This window comes from Hemitrygon akajei, chromosome 7, assembly GCF_048418815.1.
Source record: "Hemitrygon akajei chromosome 7, sHemAka1.3, whole genome shotgun sequence".
Lineage (NCBI taxonomy): Eukaryota > Metazoa > Chordata > Chondrichthyes > Myliobatiformes > Dasyatidae > Hemitrygon > Hemitrygon akajei.
The window spans coordinates 28,327,011-28,353,862 of NC_133130.1; the positions used below are offsets into that span (position 1 = coordinate 28,327,011).

Consider the following 26,852-nt stretch of genomic DNA (forward strand, 5'->3'; position numbering starts at 1 on the left):
ATCAGGAACACACATTATATGCGATCAGAAAGAGGTGCTTTGGACAGTTTTGAGGATTTCTATTGTAATTATCTTTGCGTTTTCCCCCGCAGGTGAAACTGCAGCAAAGATCAATTTCAAACTGGAAAATGATTTAATAACACTGCTGTCATTCTCAGCACAACAACAATGTGAAACCAAGTTATCATGGAAGTCAGTGACATTGAAACGGGCTCTATCTTTGCCACCAAATGCTAGCAGCAGCGACTCAAAAGACAGCAATTCTTTTCCTTCATTTTCAAATTACAATTCCCTTTCCTCATCTTCAAATTCCTTCATGGCTGGACGTTTCCCTGTATTTGGAGCTTCCTCCAAACCCTTCAACTTCCTGCCTCTGGCATTTTATACACATTCTGACTTGAATCCCCTATAGTCATAGAGACGCACAGCGCAGAAACATGCCCTTCAGCCCATCAAATCTGTGCCGAACCATTTAAACTGTCTAGTCCCATCAACCTGCATCTGGACCATAGCCCCTTGTATCCCTTCCATCCAAACTTCTCCTGAATGTTGAAATCGAAATCGCATCCACCACTTGTGCTGGCAGTTCACTGCACACTCCCACCACCCTCTGAGTGAAGAAGTTTCCTCTCATGTTCTCCTTAAACATTTCACCTTTCGCTCTTAACCCATGACCTCAGTAGAAAAAAAAATCTATAACTCCTCATAATTTTGTATACCTCTATCAAATCTCCCCTCAATCTTTTATGTTCTAAAGAATAAAGTTCTAAGCTATTCAGTCTTTCCTTATAACTAAGATCCTCCAATCCCAGCAACATCCTTTTAAATTTTCTCAGGACTCTTTCAAATTTATTTACATCTTTCCTCGAGGTAGATGACCAAAAGTTCACAATACTCCAAAGTAAGCCTCACCAATATCTTATACAACTTTAACACAACATCTCAACTCCTGTACTCAATACATAGATTTATGAAGGCCAATGTGCCAAAAGCTTTCTTTATAACCCGATCTACCTGTGACCCCACTTTCAATGAAGTATTCCCAGATCCCTATGTACTACAGCACTCCTCAGTGCCCTACCGTTCAATGTGTAGGACCTACTCTAGCTGGTCCTCCAAAAGTGCAACACCTCGCACTTGTCTGCATTAAATTCCATCTGCCATTTTTCAACCCATTTTTCTAGCTGATCCAAATCCCTCTGCAAGCTTTGATAGTCTTCCTCACTGTCCACTACACCCCCAGTCTTGGTGTCATCCACAAATTTACTGAATCAGTGAACTGCTTCATCATCCAGATCGCTGGAATTCATAGTCATACAGCACAGAGACATAGAACATGGTGTATTCGATGGACAGTCTTTTCACTCACCCTCTACAGAAATATCCTGAATAGCGAAACGGAGGATGATCGTCCAAATCATTCCCAGTGTCATCTTTACGTTCCCATCGACTATTTCTAAAATAGAACCAGCCCGTTAGTAGAACTGAGAATCGTTATATAAATTCACACCATTCAGCATAAAGATCTTAATGTCAGAGTAAAACTATAATAAATGAGATAAAATAAAAAGTGCTGGAAACACTCAACTATTCAAAATCACCTGTGCAAAGAAAATCAGAGATGATGATCCAGGTAATTGCACCTTCATCACAGATACTTACTACCCATTACACTGCCGGAGTTCAGGGCAGCAAATTAAAACCCTCCATCTCTGGTGGTGTTCATGGCTTTCTTCATCTTGGTTTTCACTACTGTCAGTCATCCAAGTCCCGGGATGAGACTCAGGAATACTGTCGCACTCAGATGTCGAAGGATTCTTCATTGCTGTTTCCGCAACAATTTTGTTTTACCAGTCAGGGTTGTTAGTCCTGAACTGAAATCCCCTGCCCACCCCCACCGAACCTGGTGGACCAGTGGACCACTCTTAGTCTGGACTCTACTCTTTGATCCGACCAAGAGCCAAAGCATAAAGCCCTGCTCCAGCCAACGTAGCTGACCTGGATATTGAGGCATGCAAGCCTCCAAACCCAATGACAAGGCTGTGGTCCTCTTGAGGAACATTCATCAAGATTCTTAATCAATAGATGTTTCACTTCATTCAGATACTGGAGCTCCAACAATAATCAATGTGAATCTCACAAGTCTTGACTATTAAACAACACCCCAGCCATCAAATGCAAGAAAAAATGTGAAATTACAAAGTACTTCTGCTGCAGATTCAGAACAAGACAACATGAAAATCATATTGCGTCTGTACAAATGAGTGAGTAGTATTGTGGGAGCAGAAAGTGTAATAGCCGAACAATTACTACTGCTCTCAACTGGGCATGAAGAACAATTGCTCTGCGTACTGGTTCCGGTAACCATAGGTTCAAACCAAATTGGGATTTGGGTGTAATTCAGATCCTGTTGGTGTGATATCGGGAATGAAACTGCCTGCAACTTGCTGTCAGTAAGGGCAGGGAACCGGCTAGCTCCCACAGTTCAGTCAATAAATTGGAATGGGATTTAATCCCAAAGATGGGAAGACGTCTCTAACGTGCTGAATGCAAGCCAGAGTATTGTGATTTGAGGAGATACGAGTAGAGGCTGAAAATTTCTTGGATTACTTTTTCTAGCGGTCTCTTCAGTAGTCCTGTTATTGGGCACTCATTCTCGAGGTTGATCTTACAGAAGCTAAACCTTTCCAATCAAATTACCTTCAGCACCAATTGATACAAGTTTTACTCCTTTGCTGGCTATGTAGTCCAGAGCTTTGTTAACATTCGCGATTTTATGGAACCGCATCTTGCCCTGGTCTGGCTTTGAGAGGCGCTCACCTGTACAAAAAAAAAGAGACATAACTCAAAGTTCAAAGTAAATGCTGTTATCAAAGTATTTGTATGTCACCATACAACCCTGAGGTTCATCTTTTTGTGGGTATACTCAACAAATCTGTAGAATAGTAACTATAACAGGATCAATAAAAGACCACCCAACTAGGGCATTCAACCAGAGTGCAGACGATAACAAACTGTGCAAATGTAAATATAAATAAATAGCAATAAATAATGAGAACATAAGATGAAGAGTCCTTGAAAGTGAGTCCATTGGTTGTGGGAACATTTCAATGAAGGGGCAAGTGAAGTTATCCCCTTTTGTTCAGGAGCCTGATGGTTCAGGGGTATTAACTGTTCTTGAACCTGGTGGTGCAAGTCCTGAGGCTCTTGTACTTTCTACCTGATGGCAGCAGGAGAAGAGAGCATGGCCTGGGTGGTGGGGATTCCGGGTGATGGAAAAAGATTTAAAATGTGCTAGGAACCCTTCTGTTTTCTCTGTTTAAATGAGAAAATGAGGCCTTCTCATTTTCTTCAAGCCATTCCTTAAAACAGAAGGGCAACAAAATTTGAGGCTAAAGTGACTTCCTAATTTGTGTCTTGCTCACTTCTTGGATGTTCAGGCTCAGAAATGACACAGTTTTAAAGAAATATAATTATCAACTAATTAGAGGACTGAATAAATGAAAAAAAACACAAACTGCCAATTTAGATGTGTAAACGGAATGAATGATAGAAAGTAGCATTAAATATGATGAAGTACCTCAAAAATATTAAGAGGCTCCTGGATAGGTACATGGAGGTCAGAAAAATTGAGGGCTATGGGTAACCCTAGGTAATTTCTAAAATAAGCACATGTTCGACACAGCATTGTGGGCCAAAGGGCCTGTATTGTGTTGTAGGTTTTCTTTGTTTCTAATACATTTAAGCCTTCTGTAAGCACAGATATAACCAGAGTCTGTTGAGATATCAATAAAATGTGGAAGACTTTCAGACACCTTAAATAGGAGACATTAAATCTTGGGCCACAAACCAAATCTGAAATAGAAAATAACAAACTATACAGGAGGAACCATTATTGGTGTCAACCAGTGTAATGGTAGGAATGAGATAAAGTGTGCGTGTGCATGACAATGAATTTTCATAAAAATACAACTGCATGATCACATTGAACGATCTCTCTCCAAGTAGAATGACCCATCTCCATTTGAAACCTATCTTGGATGCACAGTTCCACTACATCCTCAACAGAGTGCTTCAACAAAAACCTTCTTTCCTTTCAAGTCTCAAATTCCATTGCTTAAAGAACACTTTATAAATACGTAAGAGAGTGAACATTTTTCTCTCCTTTCCTAATAGCCCATAAACTTTTTGCTGTGTTTGGTTCATGAGGCAGTACAGCTTTTTGGTCTTCAAACAAGTACCTGCTGTGAATTCAGAGTGAATGCAGACTGCTTAAGTGGTTGAAGTATCAAATTTAAGCTGCAGTTTACCTTTTACAGAAATTCAGCGAAAATGTATAGGGATGAAGAGCTGGAGGTTTAACCAACTGTTCCCCTGCCTCACTGTTACCATCAAGGAGGTACAAAAGCCTGAAGGCACACACTCAGCAATTCAGGAACAGTTTCTTCCCCTCTGCCATCCAATTTCTATATTTATCATGTAATGCATTGCACTACTGCCACAAAATTAACAAAATTCACAACATAAGGTGGTGATTGAACGCGATTCTGATATACAGTGTTCTGTGCTGCATCACACCAAAGAGAAGCCGGTGGGGTTGGGGATGCAAAGTGAAATTTCACTTTAAAAATTTCCCTCAAGAGAAATGAACCAAATCACCAAGATCAAGGGGTGAAAACTTGACTCAACTTACCAGAAATAACTTCCAAAAGCAACATAAGTTTAAGGCCATTCCTGAAGTCTTCTTCAATATTTTCGATCTGAGTGCCAGCTTTCCGCAAATGTGAATTGCACCAAGCAGTGAAAGTCTGAAACAAAATAAAAATTCTTTTTACATGATGACTGTGTTGTTTTGAAGAACAATGCAGTAACTGGTTCTCAAGACTGAATTTCTGAAAGTAAAGTTAAAGCAATAGAATATCCTGTTTCATTATGTCCAGCTTTTTTTTTTAATAGGACAACCATTAGACCATAGATATAGGAGCAGAATTAGGCCCCCTGGCCCATCGAGTCTGGTCCACCATTTTATCATGACTGATCCATTTTCCCTCTCAGCCCAATCTCCTGCTTTCTGCCTGTATCCCTTCATGCACTGAGTAATCAAGAATCTATCAACCTCTGCATTAAATATACCCAATGACTTAGCCTCCATAACTGCCTGTGACAACAAATTCCAGATTCACCACTCTTTGGCTACAGAAATTTCTCCTCTTCTCCACACTGAAAGGTTACCCTTCTATTCTGAGGCTGTGCCCTTTGGTCTTAGACTCCCCCACCATAGGAAACATCCTCTCTTCATCCACCCTAATGAGGCCTTTCACAATTCGATCGGTTTCAATAGGTTTCAATTAGGCCACCTCCCCCCCCCCCCCCCCATTCTTCCGAATTCCAGAAGAATTCAAGGCCAGAGCCATCAAATACTCTTCATATGATAAGCCATTCAATCCTGGAATCATTTTTGTGAACCTCCTTTTAACCCTCTCCAATGTCAGCACTTTCTTCGATCAAGGACCCAAAACTGCTCACAATACTCCAAGTGAGGTTTCACCAGTGCCTTATAAAGCCTCAACATGACATCCTTGTTTTTATATTCTAGTCCTCAAGAAACGAATGTTAACATTGCACTTGCCTTCCTCACCACTGAATCAACCTGCAAATTAACCTTTAAGGAATCCTGCACAAGTCCCTTTGCACCTCAGATTTTTGAATTTTTTTCTCTATTTAGTAAACAGTCCACCCTTTTATTTCTTCTACTAAAATGCATGACCATACACTTCCCAACACTGTACTCCATCTGCCAGTTCTTTGCCCGTTCTCATAATCCCCTCTCTACTTCCTCAAAACTACCTGTCTCTCCATCTAACTTCGTATCATCCAGAAACTTGGCCACATAGCCATAAATTCTGTCATCCAAGTCACTGACAGATAACATATAAAGAATTGGTCCCAACACTGACCCCTGTGGAACACCACTAGTCACCAGCAGCCAACGAGGAAAGGCTCCCTTTATTCCCACTCTGTCTCCTGCAATCAGCCACTGCTTTATCCATGCTAATATCTTTCCTGTAATACCATAGGCATTGTTAAGCAGCCTCATGTGTAGCACTTTGTCAAAGGTCTTCTGAAAATCCAAGAACACAATATGCACCAGTTGTATCTTGCTTGCTATTTCTTCTCAGAATTCCAACACATTTGCCAGGTAAGATTTTCCCTTAAAGAAACCATGCTGACTGTCGCCTACTTTATCATGTGCCTCCATAATGGAAGGAAAATAAGGCAAAGTTAATGAACATATACTGATGCATTTGAAATCCTCCACCAAGGCCTTATGCCTTGCTGTGCTTTCACCACCACTTCGATCATCCTCTCTGATTCCAAAGAATCATTCCTCAGCAGAAGTCTCTGCTTCATCTCCCTGCACCCCTCCCCTAATGAATTCAGTCTGGCATGTTGCTGAGATCATTTTCTGTCTCTATTTCTTGGGCCAGGAACATTATTTCAGATTGTGAACTCATCTCTCAATTTTCAAATCCCTGATCAACCTGAATATCATCTTCTGGCTTCTTTTATCACTAAATAAATCCACCAACTTTCAGCATGACATTGATTACCTCCAGATTTCCACTGCTTGTACAAACTATAACCTCCCACTCTTCCCTCTAAAATGCAGCACAATGCTCACAGACCGACAACACAATATTATCAAACCTGCTGACATGGTTGATGATAATTTTATTTGGCAAAATACCTCTGAGACTGGATGTCAGCTCTCTTACACCTCCTCATGCTACCCTAAACACCATATCCCAGTGAGCATTGGCCACCATGTCCCAGACAGTCATGGACATCATCTCATCTGGAGATCATCCCCCCAGTCCTTGGTCTCCAACCAAATACTACTCATTATTACCCCCTCCAAGATCATGGAGGATATTATTTCAGCCTGTTCTTGTCCCACCAAACACATTCCTTCCCATAATGTTTCTCTCCTTATTGAGTCTCAACACAGTTAGACCTGTGATCCCTTGTAATATCTGACACTTTGTCAGTTCTAGTTTTCTAATTCTGTGTTGTTTTTACCTTGTATATCCATTCCTTTCACAATTCCATCCCATAACCAAATGACTTGAAGGCCCTTCACTTTTGCGTTGTACAAAGGCTTCACCAGGCTCCAACACCACCATCTTTAACCTGGCCTAACTTCCCACACTGAACAATTTTCTTTTAAATGCAATTATAAATCAAAAATACGAGAAGTCAAATGGACCCAAGCTTTGAAAATGAAAGCGGCAATTTGTATTTGCTATGCCCATCCAATGGGATAGTGACCGACAGCCAAAATGTCCCTTTGATATCTTGGCACTTCTTCCTACAAGATTTCCATTTCATTCACCAGTTTCTCCAGTTTTGTCCCATCCATTCTGATAAATATACCTTCTACACCAATGCTTCTGATATACCTCTCAATTACAGCTGCTCCATCTCCCATACTTCTGCATTCTCCTACTCTCCTCCCTCTGAGATCAAGGAAAGGAATACCCATGTTCTCGCCTTCTACATTATTCTTCCATAAAATCTGTTACTATCATAAGGTGACACCTCCAGAAATTCTTTCCCCTCCCATTCTGGTATTCTGAAAGCACTGTGACCTCTAGGGCTGAAAATTAATAAAACTAAAGATACTGGAACTCTGAAGAAATAAAATAAAATACCGGAAATAGTTGGGTCAGGAATAAAAAAGTGCTCTGGGACTTGCTGGTGAACTCTTCCATTGTCATAAACTCTTTTTATGGCACTTCCCATCCAACCTCAGGAAAAGCAACATCTCTTTTGACTTTCCTCCTAACCCTCCAAACTCGACATATTTCTTCCTGATGAAGCAGTGATTCACTTTGACTTCTTTACAGTCAGTGCAATGAACACAATTATCATGATATGGTTTCTTCTAAACTGGAGAAATCAAACTCCCATTGGGAGAAGCTAATCTCAATTGTTCAATAAAGTCAACAATTTCAACAGTGTATTGAAAGAGGCTGATGTTAATGAGTTTATAATGAAAAAATTTACTGCGCAATATACTAGGCCCATGTTTCAGTCGGTAGGTCAATAGGTACATTCAATGTCGAAGAAGTGTATACAATATACATCCTGAAACTCAAGGAAGGTGCTGAAGATTTTAAGACAATATGAGATTTACAGTTGGCCGCTGGTGCCCAACTGTATCAGTCTCTGCCATTTATTTGGATTCATCAGCAGCAGGGAGTGAGGGAGCCCACTGCAAGGGCAACAGCTTATTCTCCATATTGTACTGCCTTGGTTTACATAACACATGGACAGTTACGATGCAATATCCATGGTCCACCAAGACCAACGGTGGGCCTCAAAGATGACCTTACCAATTCACAATTCTTTGAAATGTGGGAATACACTGGAGCACCCAGGAGAAATGCACAAGGTTAGAGAGATTGAGTGAGCATGCAGACTCCACACAGACAGCACCCAAGGTCGGGACTGAACTCTGCCCTCCGCAGCTTTGAAGCATCACATTAGGTGCTTCTTGGGCCACCACACCGCACAAACATTGGGCTAGCCATAATGGCTGACCTCTTGAGTGATTCTCTCTTCACGTTTCAGATTTCCAATATGATTTTATTTATGTTTTCTTAATTTTGTATCTCTGCAGCAGAAAGAGAGTTCTCAGAAGTCCAAAAGTCATATATCCTCAATCTCTTGTCCAGATACTTTGAAATGAACACAAAAAAGTGTGACATCTACATTTGTTGATCCTCTTTATAACAGCACCCAACATTTGGTTTTCTGACACATTCTAGAATATTTCTTCACAACAAAGGACTGCAACCTTGAGCATAAAATATGAAGGGTTTTGAAAGCAGCAGTGGTATTAAAGTGATAATGAGCAAGATTTTCCATATAGCTCTTTAGGACATCATTGTGGAATTCAGCAGTGGCGTGGCATTAGATTGAGTGTTTACATGAAAGGCAGGAAAGGACTATCACCTTGTTATGCCAATTGTAAAACCTCTATTCAGCTGGAAAACGTTCCAGCACAAACAACATCACTGGTTTCAATTTGAGGTTGTAATCCATTCAGACGCCTAGACTGGCAAAGCATGATGTCCTAGAACACGCCCTCCCACCTTTTCAACATTCAAAGAGCAGGCCTGTGTCCACTGCAGGAACATATCCAATTGCACAGTGTATCCCTCAGTACATTCCCAGCCAATGTCTCGGAGCCAGAAGAGGATGTATGGCATTCACAGTCTGCCAAAGAAACAGAATGCCATGTTGGAACAAAGAACCAAAGTATCACATCACACCCATGAGGCTGATATACTAATCCAAATATCAATCATGATTAAGTATTACATCAATAAACTTGGCAACTTATGGGGAAGGATGAACTCCGGTCAAGTTTCTGCTCCCCTGGGATTGTTCGAGACAATAGAAATCATATTTCATATGTCAAACTGCTGAAGAGCAACAAAACATTCTTTCTAAATCCACCTTGCTCAGTCTTAATTCCTTGTTAACTTTAGTACACGTTTCCTAATTTTGCATAATTGCATCTTGATGATAATTTCCCGGAAAAGTTAATCTTACTGCTAAATATTCAAACAGTCTTGTTGGAAATCAACCAGTCAATTCCATTATGCAGAATTTACAGCACATATGACTCGCTGGTCATACCTGTTTCTATATATTTCCAGCATGATAAAGATGGTTTCCATCTTATGCTCCACAAAAATCACCAACCTTTTGCTTTCTAACATGTTTCAGAATATTATTCTGCATTAATGGACTATAATCGAGATGGCTCCCATCTTAGGTCATTAAACTTTGAATCAAAATCAGACATCTTTGACAAATCTGTATGGAGTTAATTGTGAAATGATTTTAAAATAGCATGGACCCTTTCATCCACTGTCTAAAAGTTGTAACTTACAGATCAAGAAACCTGCTTCTTTCCAACACTGAAAACAGCAGCAAAATTTAAAAGTTGATGGGGGTGAGAGAGAAGACAAAAAGAGCAAAATCGTAAGAATGAGGAAAATCCTACTGGAAAATGAAGAGACATCGATGAAACCGACACCAGTAAAATAAGAACAAGGACATCCAGAGAGAGGGACTTTGAATAGAACAGAAGAGAAAGCCTTGCACAAGGCTACAGAAGCATTTTAATCACATTTATTCGCAATCTCTGCCCCAAGTAACTCCCGAGTCTGATGTAATTTTTATAAGATTCATCTTATTCATTTTATAAGACTAAAGTCACATAACACAGAATCTAATTTATTAAGCCCATAATTTTTAACAAGATGGGCGCGGCAGGTTGCTCATTAATTTGATTACAAAAATCACTGGAATACAACTGGAGCTGACGGAATAGCCAAATATCAGTACTTCTCTGCCATGATATTCTGGCAAAGGCACTATTGTTAGATCTTTAAACAGTGAAATTAAAAATTAATTGGATCACAGGCAGAAATGAAAATACATTCTATTTCTGTCCGCAGTCATATTTAACATCCACTCCACTGCCAGAGTGAGAATGGCAAGACTGAAATTCTGGCTGAAGGAAAGGAAATTACAGTACAGAAACATGAAATGAAGTATAGATTCTCCTGTGGGGCAGACTGGAAGCATATAATTAAGAATCTTCCAGATAAAGTTCAGAGTAAATTTATTAACGAAGTCCGTATATGTCACTGTATACAACTTCAAGATTTGGTTTCTTGCAGACATTCTCAGCAAATCCAAGAACCATAACTGAACCAGTGAAGGATCACACCCGACAGGGCGGACAGACAACCAATGTGCAGAAGACAAACTGTGCAAGTACAAAAGAAAAAAAAACAATAAATAAACAGACAATAAATATCAAAAACATGAGATGAAGAGTCCTTGAAAGTGAGTCCATAGGCTGTGGGAACAGTTCTGTGATGGGACAAATGAAGTTATCCCCTCTGGTTCAAGAGCCTGATGGTTGAGGGGTAATAATTGTTCCTGAACCTGGTGGTGTGACACCCGAGGTGACTGTACCTTCTTCCTGATGCCAGCAATGAGAAGAGAGCATGGCCAGGAAGCTGGGGATCCCTGATGATGGGCACTGCTTTCCTGCAATGGTGCTCAGTGTGGATCTGCTCATTGGTGGGAAGGGCTTTACTCATCAAGGACTGGGCCATATCCACTACGTTTTGTAGGATATTTTTCATACAAAGGCATTGGTGTTTCCATCCCAGGCTGTGATGCAAACAGTCAATAATCTCTCCACCCCACAAAGTTCATCAAAGTTTTAGATGTCAGGCCAAGTATTCACAAATTTCTCAGGAAGTAGTGGTGTTGCCGTACTTTTTTGTAATTGCACTTATGTGCTCGACCCAGGACAGATCCTCTGAAATGATAACACTGAGGAATTTAAAGTTGCTGACTCTCTCCACTTCTGATCCCCTGATGAGGACTGGCTCATGTACCTCTGGTTTCCTCCTCCTGAAGTCAATAATCAGCTCCCTGTTGTGGCACCACTCAGCCAGATTACACTACCGACAATAGTAGGAACCTCATCGCTAAATGTTGACAAAAACAGATGATGCTGGAAACACTAAAGTCAGGCAGCCACTGCTTAAGGAGAAACTGTTAACATTGTGTATCCAGGATGTCTTATTCCAGTACTTTCTCCACAGATATTTTCTGGCAAGGGTGTTTCCAGCATTTTGTGTTTTTCTTCAAATTTCCAACATCTACACTTTTGATATTTCTTCTCTTAAATTTCAACCTGTTTGAATGATCATCTGAGTCTGTAAGTTCCATCTCTGCATATATACAGCGAACATGATCTGTTTGCAAATTTGCCTGGATGCCCAGAATGCTTAAATACTCTGGGTTCTCCATCGAGAGCAGGGCTGAGCTTTATTTTAACTCATTTCGTGCTGTCAGGAGGAGCAGGTGCACATTTGTGCCTCACAAGGCAAGTTTAGGCTAGTCTACCAGAAATATTAACAACTACCTCTAACTTTCCAAGTACAAATTCCCTGCAAGGCAAATCAAATCACAAATGATGTCTCCATGACCCTAATTTCACTTTACTAAGTGCTGAGTGTGAAGCTACTTTCCAGCTAACTACAGACCATTTCCATCTTACACAAGTTCTAATTTTACTTCATTTCACTTTTTCCTCATTGTGTATTTAATATTTCAGTAGTATTTGAGAGTTATTGTAAATATATTGTTTGATTAAGCATTTCTCTTCACCTAAATAATCCATTGCTAATTGTAAAATAAATGGTTCATACATCATAATGCTACCACTTGATAGGTGCACACTTTGCTTGAAGTAAAATGAAACTAACATAGTCATATCTCTTGACTCTCGTATCTTTCTTTTTATTAGTTCAATGTTTTCGATTTCACAAAAGGAAACAGTAACAACAATGTATTTTTAAAATGAACCTGAGATGACTAGCTATCTGTGGAATTGCAGCGAGACATTAGCGTTAAAATGCAGCACAGCCCGTGTTCTTTGGAATGGAAGACACGATTGAGTTCTTTATTAAAAAGGCAAAAAACAGAAGAACTCATAGGTTCATAAACAGTGAATGTCAGGTGATAATAATCATAAAAGGGCAGAAATGGCTGACCTATTGTAAAGATTGATGTGTCCCATTACACAACAGATAACTGGATATTGTAAATGGAGCAAAATGAGCAATATTTTAAAGCAAATGGAATAGCCAATGAAGAGACAAGTGCCAATTTAGCTGAGGCCATTGGATTTAAAGGGGCATAATTTGCTCCAGCCAAACCAGCCAAAATGAACTTTGCTGATATCGTGAAAGTACTGCAGGAATATTCAGAACCAAAACCACTGCTGATTGCAGAATGCTCTAGGTTTCATAAGCGGAATCAAAAAGTAGGGGAGTCCATTTCAGCTTACGTGGCTGAATTGAAGTAGTTGCCTGAGCATTGTCAGTTCAATGATGGACTTAATGATGCACTGAGAGATCATTTAGTTTGTGGAATCTTACAAGAAAGCTTTCAAAAATAGTTCCCAACTGAAGCACACCTTACATTTAAAAAAACAGTTGAAATAGCTGTTTCAATTGAAACTGCAAACAGAGACACAATAGAGTTACATTCATGAATGAAAGTGGGGATGAACAAAATTGCAACACCGAAACAGAAACCAGCTTGGCCAAACAAACTGTGTTACCGTTGTGGCAGGGGCCCTCAGACACAACATCAAAGCAGGTTTAAAAGTGGAACTTGCAGAAAATGCAACAAAGTAGGATACATACCAATGCAGTTATAAACATGGCAAGATAGTGACTATACTTCATTGGGAGTTTGAAGGGATTTGGTATGCCAACAAATACACTCAAAAACTTCTGTAGATGTACCGTGGAGAGCATTCTGACAGGCTACATCTCTGTCTGGTATGAAGGGGCTACTACACAGGACCGAAAGAAGCTGCAGACGGTTGTAAATTTAGTCATCCATCTTGGGTACTAGCCTACAAAGTACCCAAGACATCTTCAAGGAGCGGTGTCTCAGAAAGGCAGCGTCTATTATTAAAGACCCCCAGCACCCAGGGCATGCCCTTTTCTCACTGTTACCGTCAGGCAGAAGGTACAGAAACCTGAAGGCACACACTTAGCGACTCAGGAACAGCTTCTTCCCCTCTGTCATCCGATTCCTAAATGGACATTGAACCTGTGAACACTACCTCACTTTATAAATCTATTCAATACATGTATAATTAATTTACTTATTTATTATTATTTTTCTCTTCTTGTATATTATGTATTACATTGAACTGCTGCTGCTAAGTTTACAAATTTCATGGCACATGCCGGTGATAATAAGCCTGATTCTGATAAAAAAATTATGTTGGTCTGTCAAAAAAAATGGACTGCAGAGGGAAGAGAAAAAGTCAAGTTGCAGTTTTTAAAAGAGCACTAATCTGGATGCCGTTGATGAAATATCTGATAATGTGAAAAATGACTCAGGTTGAAGTAGCCTTGAGATTTACATGTGAAAACTGATGAGAGACAAGCAATATGGCTTACACCAGAAGTAAAAAGGCAAATTGATTAAAAAGGAATTGGACACTGGCTCAGCTGTTACAGCCATTCTGCAAAATGAGCTTGAACGGCATTTCAAAGATACTGAACTGAAGCCTGCAGATATCCAACTAAGAACTCGTACTGAAGGAAAGAAAACTCTGTGTATGACATCCATAACAGTGAATTGTAACAGCCAATAAGCCACACTGGGCTTGTAGGTGGTTTAAAAAAAATGGGAGGGGCCAGCACTGTGGGGACGTGATTGGCTGAGCAACTAAAACTTGATTGAAGATCCAGCTAGCATTTGCATGCCATGACCCCTGCAAAAGAGTCAACAGAAGGCAGATGCCAACCTCTGTGCCTCTGACTGGAAAGCATATTGGACCAAGGAAGGACCACACTGCTCAGAGGAAGCGTGGAACTGACGAAAGCAGTGTCTGTCTACAGCCGTTTTTGTAAGCAACATATCTGAAAAAGCTTCTGATATGTTAATTACACAGATTCTTGTGAAATGGAGCTTGACTTTAAACTGGAAGAGCATCCAGGAAAGTTGCAAGCTTTCAGCTTTTGTGAGTATTAAGAAGCATGAATTTCAAACGGGAGGCAAAAAGTCATCTGCAAAAGCAGTTGCAAAGGCCAAACCCAGCTATGAATGGAAGGCCAAAAAGGAAGAAGTCATTGCAGATACAGAAACAGAGGATTCGTCAGATGATGTTGGGGATGAGGAAATCAAGGAGAGAGACAAGATCATAAAGAGATTAATAGAGGGATTAATAAGTGATTACTCCAGTAAACTAAATGTACCTTCCCAAGATCAAGATGCACATCCTAAAAGGAAGAAAAAGAGAAGGATCAAAATAGATCCGGAGAGAAAAGCCAGGAAAAGGAGAAGAAAGGTGTCTAGAGATATCAGAATGACTTCAATTGACTGTCAGAGTTAATTCCTACAACCACTATGGAGTAGGCCCCAGAACCCAAGATCGTTTCACAGCCACAAGTCTCACTGGCCAAGCAGAGTGATTACCCTCGTCAGGCATGATGTTATCTCACAAGAATAGAAAATCCTCCACAACAATTAAATCTTTAGGCCTGAATGGGACAATTTCAAATTTACTACACTGTCAATGTCTGTATAGTAGTTCTATTATAGAGTATATTGTGTATATATTTGAGATGTATTCTATATTGAGTTGGAGTTTATAGCTAAGCAGGGAGGAATGTTGTATATTTAATATTTCAATAGTGTTTGAGTAATACTGTAAATATATTGTTTAAGCATTCTTGTTCATTTAAATATTTCATTATGGGATATGTAAAAATAATTGTATTGCATTCATTATGACGCTACCACATTATACGTTCTTGCCTCGCGTAAATTAAAACAAAACCACTATGCTCGCCCCTCTTGACTCCCGTACCTTTCTTTTAATTAGTCTAATGTTTTCAATTGACTAAACACAGCACCTTATGATTTGATTCTCCTTTTGTACTTCAAGAATTTTCAACAAACAGAAGCGTCTTTTCAGTCTTTCAAAATCTGCCATTTCTCTTCAAACATTTGTACCCCTTTAAATTTCACAAGGTATGATCTCTCATTGGGATTGTTCTTCATCAGATTGTTATACAGTAATTCTTCTACGATGTCAAGAACATTGATACGATAATTACTCAAAATTATGAGCAATAGTGCAGTCAGTTTATCATCTTGATTCTGTGCTTACTGAACTTCTACACTCTTGGGTCTTGCAACCACGGAACTTCATTGGTTTCCAGTTAAGTTGCTCTGAAGTTTACTGGAATTTGCAAAATGAGCTGTGTGCTTTAAGGGATAAGGAAATTTGGAATATTGACTCTTAACTAGTGCTCTCTATAGTGCTGGGTGTATTCATTTCCATAGATACTTTTTTTTTTTAAAAAAGGCCATCGTGTTCTGATGTTCTTCAACTACCACACTCCAACTGTACTGCATTCAATTTGGCAGGCAGTGTTTTCAGCACTATTCTGAACTGTATGTTCAAGATCAAAACAGGAAACATAGTTCTAAGATCAGAAACCCAAGACATTAAAGTTAAAATCCACAAATACCATTTTCATGTAAAAGGCAATAACAGTGTGTGCCAGTCGACATGTAATACTGATTATACTAAAAACCAAACAATAAAGGGATCAATATGACTAAGAATGACTTTATAATGAACAATGCATTGTGGAAAGTTTGTTATTTAAAGTTACAGCTGTTGGTAAATGGAACAATTTAAGGTAAGCAACTACAAAATAAATGTGAAACAGGATACAAGTTCAAAATACTCATAGCCAATTAAACCTACAAAAAAAACAGTAATTCATCATAAAATTAATTTTATTTCACCAGTTTTAAGGTTTTACTTCCCTGTCATCAGCCTCAACTTCAGAACTATTCAATGGATTTCACGTATTTTAAACGTTCCTTGTAGGCTATGATTAAAGTGGGTGGACTAAAGTGGTTTTTTTTTATTAAATGCAGCTTGCTGTTACAGCATCAAAGTTGCTGTTCTCTGCATAAATTTTATTCTGCTTCCTTCCTTTTTTTTTTACAGCCCCAGATAGTGGTCAAAATCACTCTTCCTTTACTGCTTTCCTGCCAATTTTTTTTTGCTATAAGCCAATAGAAGAAAATAACACTTGAATTTATTTTACACCAGCGATGATTTCAGAACATCCAAGACCATTACAGCCAAAACAATACTTCTGAAACGTAGTCATTGTAATTAGGAGAACCACAATAACCCATTTGGTCACAGCAAACTCACACAATCAGCACTATGGTAATGTTTAGACAACTGTTTTAGGTGCTTGGTAAAAAGTTACAGTGAAGACCCTGGCAGAATGTGCAGGCTTCTCACTCTCGACCAAGTGACTCATTTTGCAATAAATACATTACCTACAGAACACCATCTAGGTCGAAACTGGCTGCTGATTGACATTCGTCCATGACCTAAATTATGCACAGCCAAAAAGATTGCAGAAGCGATTAATTGACAAAAGGCTGATAGCGCGAAGTGAAAAAGGAATATTAAAGTGATCAGTAAAGGAACAGATTCCCTGAGAGGTGATGTAAATAGATTTGCCTTCTCTGGCAATCTCTCAGCATCTGGAATGATGCTTTATTTCTGACTGTGGGGATTCTGGGATTATGCCAATATGGGAACTGCATGAAACAAAATACATGGAACTTGCACCGATAGGGAAGGTGCTGGCTGATGGAGCGGGTAGGTCGTCTGTGAAGTTAGTACGCTCTTCTGCAGCTTACTAGGGTCTCCACGTACTCTCAAATACATGAGCTCGAGGTTCTCAATGTCAATCCGAATGCTCCACTCCTCCTCTGAGCAGTCAGGAGCCAGAAGTTGCCAAGAATCATTGCAGATGTTGGAATTCATGGAGATTTTAATCAGATCCTTGAATCTATTTTTCCTGTCCGGTCATCTTTTCCCACTGGAGAGCTCAGAACTGTTGAGGGCGTGTAGTGTAGGACTCGCAGATTATATGATCTTCCAAACTTAGCCAACTGAAAGTAGTTAAGGCTTCAAGAAGGGGATATTGGCCTGAAAGAGGATGCTGACACCTGTACTACATCAATGCACTGTTGTAATGATTTGATCTGTATGAAAGGTACGCAAGACAAGTTTTTCACTCTACTTCAATACATGTGGCAATAATAAATCAACTTACCAAGTGGTTATGGTGCTGAGATTTTATTTTAAATGTTGACGCTACTGAATGTACATTTGAAGTATGAACATAGTAAGCAGCAATGGAGACCAAGTGTGAGATGCTCAGCACTAAAGATACTACCCACCCAGCAGGGTGACAGGACCCTCACTATCATTACTGTCTGGAACTATCTCGATACAGGCAGGATTTCACCAAGATGGACTGCATTGAAGATGTGACTTCCTGTGATGCCATGGCTAGGTTACTCTGCCTGAGGAAGTCAAAGTCATTGTCACTCAGATTCCTAACTTCAAATTCATTTCAGGCTGCTGCTGCTGATCTCTGCAAAATTTCAGTTTGCTGCTAACCGCTGCTTAAGGAAGGTCATCCAAACTCCACAGGCAAGGACAGAAGCCTCCAACTGCTTTTCTGTCACACACGGCAGCAAAACAAATTGCAGGCTTCCCTAAAATACTGGTATTTATAGGACTGCACTCATGTAATATAGCTTCCTACATAACCTTCATTAGCAACCTCCTGCTAAGAGGAACTTTGATCTCCTTCCAATATACATGCCTGCAGAAGATGTAATTTTCCACATGTAAAGATGTACAGTGGAGAGGACATTGACTGGCTGCATCACAGCCTGGTATGGAAACAGCAATGCTCTTGAAAGGAAAATCCTACAAAAATCATGGACATGGCCCACCCAATCCATCACAGGTCAAGCTATCCCCACCATTGAGCATATCAGCATCGTTGCAGGAAAGTAGCGTCCACCATCAAGGACTCCGCCCCACCACCACCACCACCCAGGACATGCTCTTTTCCTCACTGCTGCCATCAGGAAGTGCGTACAGGAGCCTCGTGACTCACACCACCAGATTCAGGACCAGTTACTGCCCCTCAGCCATCAGACGCTTGAACCAAAGGGGTTAACTTCACTCACCCCATCACCGAAATGTTCTCACACCCTATGGACTCACGTTCAAGGACTCATTTCATGTTCTCAATATTTATATATTACTATTTCTTTCTATTTGTATTTGCAGTTTGTTGTCTTTTGCACACTGGTTAAATGCCCAGGTTGGTGGGTTATTTCATTGATTCTTTTAAGGTTATTATTCTATTATCGATTTGTTGAGTATCCCCCACAAGATGATGGATCTGAGGGTTGTATATGGTGACATATACATACTTTGATAATAAATTTACTTTGATCCAGAAAGCCTATTCATTCCAAGTCCCTCTCTCATCATTGCAGCAAATATTCTTGAAGCACCCACACTCATCATAGCAGGAAGGTGCCATGTGTGCACAACACATATGCAAGGGCTACCACTTTAGATCTTAACTGCAAGGTAGTCTACCTGCAGATATTGTAAAAGATCAATACAAGAGCGCGTGCTGAAACTGAGCATAACAGGGAAATTTACAACATTAATTCGGAAAAAGTTTGAAGCCTGAAATTTTTTTTTGTGGGTTTTTGAAACAGGTTTGTAAAAATCAAAAATGCCAAATTTGGTATTAATTAAATAGTAAAGATAAACTTCTAGTCTATTATCTCCAAGGTGAATTGACCACAAAGGCCATCTAAAATAATTTCTTACCCAATGCCTAACAATCACCGTCACTACAAACATCCGATTCCTGCCTGTAAGGAGTTTGTACATTCTCCCTGTGACCCCGTAGAGTTCCTCCAGGTGGTCTGGTTTCCTCCCACAGTCCAAAGATGTACTGGTTGGTAGGTTAATTGATCATTGTAAATTGTATCATTGATCATTGTAATCATATGATTAAGCTAGGATTAAATCAGGGGTTTGCTGAGTGATGTGGCTCAAAGGGCCAATTCCTCACTGTATCCCAATAAATAAGGATGGAAGGAAGAAGGCCAGGAGCATCTCTATAGGACACACTGGCTGAGGCAATTAAGGTGGTTGAACCTTAAATGCAAGAAACCAACATCTCAATACATAAGAATCATTTAAGTTCTCACAGTAGTTGTCTTTATTTGAATTAGTCCAGAGAATGTGCAATTTTCTTTAATTACTATGATTCAGTTTACAATGCTCATTTTACACTACTTCCCTCAAAATATCCCATGGCATCTTCTGTTGTGATGTAAAGCATCTCATTATACAGACAAGTGCTCCTACTTATACATTACAATGTACAATAAAGGAAACATTATTGCACTACTGGACAGGGTAAGGATGACAAATGTCAATGCAGACTAACAACTGGTGGTAACTTGATCCCAACTCATGTCAGTATTGGTTGACTGTCAGAATTCTGCCTGATGAACTTCAAAAGTTCAGAAAGGGCTGTACTCTAAAGTGTTTTAGTGACTAAAATATCACAATGCCCATGTTACTGACAAGCTGCCAAATTCTGGACCGCCACTCTGAATTTATTCATGAATTAACTGTATTTTTAAAAATTAACTGCAGTACCTGATTGACTCTCCCCCCCCCCCCCCCCCCACCTGAATGGCTATGGTCTCCTTATGGAAAGGGATATGTCGTTGTTGGTCTTTGAAGCAATGAGAAAAGTATCGCAGAAAATGGAAACCACGAAACTCAATGTTGGCTTACTTTGTCTATGATCAATCCCCGAATGGAATCATGCAAATTTTGGCATAAGGAAGTGGTCAAAGGGAAAGTGCGGAGAAAAATTGTTCTTGGATGTTTGATAGTCTGAATGCATACAAGTCGTGGCCTCTGCAAAGTATCATTGTAGTTAGCACCAGTCTTCTTATTATCACACATAACATTAACAACAAAGCAATAATAATACAAAGGTTGTTTTTAGAATGTACACCATAATATCATTTTCACAGTATTAAAATAGTTAACTTCACTGTCTTCAGGGACCAGTAGAATAGATGGTCTGTCATACAAAATTTGAGTTGGTCATTGTGCCCAGTAATTTTTGTAGAAGAGGTCTAATTTCAACCCCACATAAGCTCTGGTGATCAATTTCTTTACAAAGCATTAAGCTCTTAAATTCAGTATGGGCAGCTAATGCCGTGTACCATTCTAATATATCTGCTAATATACAGAGACAAATTACAACAAATTCAGAGTGGATCACATCATAGCATATTTATTATTTTTCTTGCAAGAGAGGTTCTGTCTCCTGAAAAAGAGTCTGGAAAATCTTACCTCTCAAACATTTTAATACTTTTCACAGAGCACAGTAATTAGGTTGTTTCACTCCATAACACTCCTGCATTACCTTGTTCTGATATTTGTTCTTTAGAAGTTGAGTCCTGTTTACCTCTGTTGGCAACACATTCCCCCCCCCAACCATAAAACACATCCCGTCATTAAAAAAACACACTCAGTCTTGTAAGCCTCACATTCAACTCAGCAAAGCACCTTGGGGTTTCATGGGTTCCATTTTGTCACAATACATTTTACAGAAGTTACAAATTCAGAAAGACTTCAGGGTTACAGATACATTTCCACACTAAACAAGCATGCCCCAAAATAAATATATTAAAATGCCATTAAATATTGTATGATCTTGCCACATGCAAACATTGTCTGCTGCAGCACAATGTTCAATCCTATTTGTAGTTGAAAATGAAGGAACTCCAGTAGCAATGTCCTCCAACAATTACATTCATCTTTGCCCTCTCAATTCACTACCTGCTCGTTTTCTCCTAACTTCCTAGAACAGGGATGAGAATCTGGAGTGGGGTTAAGGATCAATATACTCAGGCTTAGTTCAATGGGGACACCTTGACATTTCTAAAATATCATAACTGAAATTGAGATTAAGTGTCCCTGCTCATTTCTATTGTATGACCTAGGGAAAGGAACAGATAAGCAAAAGAAGGATTAGTGAATAGAGTTCTCAACAATCCATGAATGAGTGGTGATGAGCAACACTCTATGCCTTCAGACTCAGGAATGGGTGTACTGCAAAGTCCTTTGGGTTTCACCTTTACTGTTGCAAAGGAGAGCACATTTTTCAGATAATGAGGACACCGGATGAAACAGTTGTGACTTTGCCTCAGGAAACTGACAGCTGGTATCACGCCTCTCATTGCTTTGTAAATATTAATTTCATCACCAACTCTCCACTATGTTTCATGATTCAATCACCCCTGATTCAAGGTGTATATTTTATGGAATAAAACTGGTGTGACTTAAAGAGGAGATGACAATCTACACTTTGGATCAGTGTAAATCAAAAGTCTAGCCAAAAGTGTCAACCTTTTAGATTATCTTTAAAGATGGCATGAAGCAAAGCTGTTCAGAACTGCTGTTATGGTGAGGTTGTGTAAGGCAGTGGTGAGGCCGAGTTTGGAGTATTGTGTGCCGTTTTGGTCACCGAATTACAGGAAGGATATTAATAAGGTTGAAAGAATGCAGAGAAGGTTTACAAGGATGTTGCTGGGACTTGAGAAATTGAGTTACAGAGAAAGGTTGAATAGGTTAGGACTTTATTCCCTGGAATGTAGGAGAATGAGGGGAGATTTGATAGAGGTGTATAAAATTATGATGGGTATAGATAGAGTGAATGCAAACAGGCTTTTTCCACTGAGGCTAGGGGAGAAAAAACCCCCAGAGGACATGGGTTAAGGGTGAAGGGGGGAAAGTTTAAAGGGAACATGGGGGGGGGGAGCTTCTTCACACAGAGAGTGGTGGGAGTGTGGAATGAGCTGCCAGATGAAGTGGTAAATGCAGGCTCACTTTTAACATTTAAGAAAAACTTGGACAGGTACATGGATGAGAGGTGTATGGAGGGATATGGTCCAGGTGCAGGTCAGTGGGACTAGGCAGAAAAATGGTTCGGCACAGCCAAGAAGGGCCAAAAGGCCTGTTTCTGTGCTGTAATGTTCTATGGTTCTAACCAAGAGAAAGATAAAGAAACTCAATACCATGTTAAATAAGATAAAAAATATTCAATGCCACGATCCTCAAAGTAAATAAACACTGTGGCACTGAGGTACTGGTCAGAGAGCTGTATCTGAGAAGTAAAACATGTTAAAATGAACCTGTGGACTGCTGTGCTGGAGTTTACCTGGACCATGAGATGGACACTTACCACTGCAGCTGTGCAGGAACAGAGGGCAGGCTGATTTAAAAGAGCAAGACAGCACTTCTACCAGCATGCCAGTGTTCAAGCCACAGCCATTTGAACTTGGACTTTGAAATGGACAGACCCTACTCCTATCAGATGTGGACAAATGCATCAGAAACCCAAGCAGGTCACGTTAACTACAACAATATAAACTTGAAGCAATACAACATTACCCTCCACCCTTCCCTTCCCTCTCCAGCCAGGCAGAAGATACAAACACATGAGAGCATGTACCAGCAGGCTCAAGATAAATTTGTCAAATTTACTTGTGCTATTGAGTGTTTAGCTGAAAACAACCATGGATATCATAACTGGTGTAAACCAAGTGTGAAAGGAAATGATCAGTTTGCAAGATACAATGGTAATGCGCAATGCAATACATTATTCTGGGTGTGCCATTGTGGAAAGGACATTAAATCCATATATTGCAAATTGGTCAGAATAATTCCAATAATGTGTAAGATTTGGACTAGTTAATGAGAAGATTCAGTTGTTTTAAGAGGTTTTGAAACAAAACTATGGAAAGGAGAAGAAAGTAAAGACTATTTACATTGCTTGTCTGGAAAATTCATGTGAATTTAACACAACATTCTGATTGTCAAAATTTTATACACCTTAGTAGCAAAATACAAAAGCCTTTCATATCATAGCAATGTCTAAAGGATCTTTGAAATGTCACAAAAGAATGAAACACTTGCAAGTTAATTAAAACAGACCACAATGAATGGGTAACTCCTTCAAAATTCGGCTGATTTCCTACAAATGTCAGTGTCAGGTAAATTGAGATAATATAAAATGTTAAATTGCTGTTAGTCAGTTGATATTATTGCTGTTACTACTACCAATATCACCTGCTATAATCTGTATCCAGTCATTCAATGGTGTGTCATGCGAATTAACATGCCTTTCAGTACTGTTGCTTAATCCAATCTAGCATCATAGCTCTCCACTCCACTAATTATACATACATCCATTAAACCAATATTCTCAGAAGTACAACACAGACATGAGAGATTGCAGATGATTGCAGAATCTAGAGGAAGAAAGCATCTGCTGGACGAACTCTGGATCAAGGTGCATTGTTGGGAGGAACTGTCGACATTTTGATGTGTCCTGATGCAGGGTTTCCTCGCAAATCAGCAGTCTGAGTTCCAGAAGATTGCTTCTCAGAATTACATCTTAAAATTAAAAGGCTTTTATTGAGCTCTGCAGCACAAACTCAGAGCTACAGCTACTCGGCCTTTTCTCCTTGGAGCGACGGAGGATGAGGGGTGACCTGATAGAGGTGTATAAGATGATGAGAGGCATTGATCGTGTGGATAGTCAGAGGCTTTTTCCCAGGGCTGAAATTGTTGCCTCAAGAGGGCACAGGTTTAAGGTGCTGGGGAGTAGGTAAAGAGGAGATGTCAGGGGTAAGTTTTTTTACTCAGAGTGGCGAGTACGTGGAGTGGGCTGCTGGCAACGGTGGTGGAGGCGGATACGATAGGGTCTTTTAAGAGACTTTTGGATAGGTACATGGAGCTTAGTAAAATAGAGGGCTATAGGTAAGCCTAGTAATTTCTAAGGTAGGGACATGTTCGGCACAACTTTGTGGGCTGAAGAGCCTGTATTGTGCTGTAGATTTTCTATGTTTCTAAACGCTGTTTCTGTCTTCACCAACTCTTCTGGTAGCTCATTCCAGATATTAACTACTCTGTAAAAAAAACACTCAGATTCTTTTTAAACCACGTTCTCACCTCAAACCTATCCCCTCTGGTTTTCCACACTCCTAACCTCAGTCTCTATTAACTTTATACACCTCTGTCGTGTCCCATTCAGCCTACCTGCTTCAGGGAAAACAGATCTATCCTTGTTCCTCCCGGAGAAGAAACTCCAAACATTTGTGGAGAAAACAGTGCAAAATAAGCCCCTTAACTCTCACTACATTATTCATATTCAGACAGATGTTTTCCCACTATATTTTAGTACATACAGCAATAATAAACCAATTTACAAATCAAAATATGCCAGCATGCAAGTTTAAGAATTAAAAAAAACATCTTGAGGTTTAAAAGTGGAGTATTACTAGTCGGGCTCATTCGGTTAGACTAATTTGGCCTGGCTACAAATACAAGCTTCACTGTCCCCTTCCTTTATGACTTCCTGAAAGGCAACTGGACAAAATCTGTGATGAGAGAACTCAGGTTCAGAATGTACTCAAAAAAATCAGTCACCAAAACCCACTGTATGCAAAGTTGTACTTAAACATGAAAATCCCCAACTATCTGTCAAAGATTTCTTGTGTTTCACTGTTGTGTAACTGAGCCAAAGTAATCTGAAGAAATCAGTGAACTGATGAGAACTTCAACCATTTAATAATTAATAAAGTCAACGACTCTGACTATAAGACTATAAAACATAGGAGCAGAATTAGTCCATTCAGCCCATCGAATCTGCTCTGCCATTCCATCATGGCTGATCCAGGATCACACTTAAACCCATACACCTGCCTTCTGAAAAGGCAATAAAACCCTGAAATATTACTGAATGCAGTGCCCAAGTTTTTAAACAGAATACATTTGTTGTTTTCCTTGTATTAAGAGTTATTCTCTGCAGTTCAAAAATTCTATGCACGCAAAATTAATAACAATTTGTTTGGGCTTTATTTTTAATTATATTAAATCTTCTAATTATTCCCATTTGTAAATTATAATCCTCTTTCCAGACTCTAATCTACAGTCTTAATTTTATTTTAAAATAGACTCTTTACTCCTGGTGGAAGCAATGTCCATGGAGATAAATAAATCTTTGCTTGTTTTGAGGCAGAGAGCTGCTAACTGAATGCCACAAACAGGAAATCATTGCTAAAGAGATGTCTTGATGTTAAGGTATTGGGAGGAAAGTATAGGGGTGGATGTCAGAGGTGGGTTTTTTTTTTTACATGGAATGTGTGGGTGCATGGAACACACTGCCAGGGTTGGTGGTAGAAGCGGATACATTAGGGGCATTTAAGAAACTCTTAGATAGGCACAAGGATGATAGGAAAACAGAGGGCTATGTCGGAGGGAAGGGTTAGATAGACTTTAAAGCAGGTTGAAGGTTGATACAGCATTGTGAGCTTAAGGGCCTGTACGGCTTTGTTCTATGTTCTTGATTTTCAAAAACTCTCCAAAACTTCCCCAAGTTAGAAATAAATTAGAAGCTTGAAAACTAGTAATTAGGTAACTTTTGCAAGCTTGTAACAAACTTAACCACAATTTTTATACCGGCAATTTCTATGTCAAAGCTTAGCTTTTTACCAGCGCTAATAATTTACATTTTCTTCAGGCACCCAGACAACATTGGTAAGCTGCTGTGCTGTTCCCTTAGGTACAATCAGCACTGCACCCAATTCCACACTGATACAGTTTCAAAACTGACATCAGGGTGACTACACCCAGCAGCTACTGATGCACTTCCAGAAGCATTTGCTTCTGAGGTTCCCAACATCTGAGACTCCATCACAGTTCATTAAAATGTACCAAAAGTATCCATCAAAAACATCTATGACAATAGAATTGCTTGCTCACTATTTCAAGTGGATTGATATCTGCATCTGGTCACTGGACTTCTTAAAACAAGGCATGACCACTGATCCTAAAATTATCAACCAACTCTGGTTATTAAATGTCAAGGATTTTTATGGAGTCAAGGGGCACTCCGCCAACAATACCAACAGTTGGACTTCGAGGAAAACAGCAGAACATTCTTTCATCCAGTTACAAGGTAACACAATGGTCACAGAATGCAGTTATCCAGGTTACGAAGTTCTAGGTGGTGACATGTACAATCAGTACTTCACCATGCATTACTTACAAAGCTTAGAGGCACAAGCTCTAAATTCCAGCTTGGCAGATAGCAATTTTTGCAGTATTTCCTTCTCGCATTCCTGGGAAATAGAATCAGTTCTTATTTTAGATCCCAGGATATGTCCAAAAGCTGCAGCTATGATTATATGTGTCAGTTGCA

General features: G+C 39.6%; 1 protein-coding gene across 4 annotated transcripts in view; it reads right to left on the reverse strand.

The window, feature by feature from the left end:
- The window catches only part of LOC140730320 (alpha-actinin-2), a 105,603-nt gene that overhangs the window by 67,518 nt on the left and 11,233 nt on the right, over positions 1 to 26,852 (reverse strand). For all 4 annotated transcript variants that reach the window (XM_073050568.1, XM_073050567.1, XM_073050565.1 and 1 more), the window contains exons 2-4: positions 4,694 to 4,808; positions 2,701 to 2,820; positions 1,370 to 1,456 (exon numbers count right to left, since the gene is read on the reverse strand). In XM_073050568.1, coding sequence (XP_072906669.1) covers positions 1,370 to 1,456; positions 2,701 to 2,820; positions 4,694 to 4,808 — 322 coding nt within the window. The remainder of the gene's footprint in view (positions 1 to 1,369; positions 1,457 to 2,700; positions 2,821 to 4,693; positions 4,809 to 26,852) is intronic.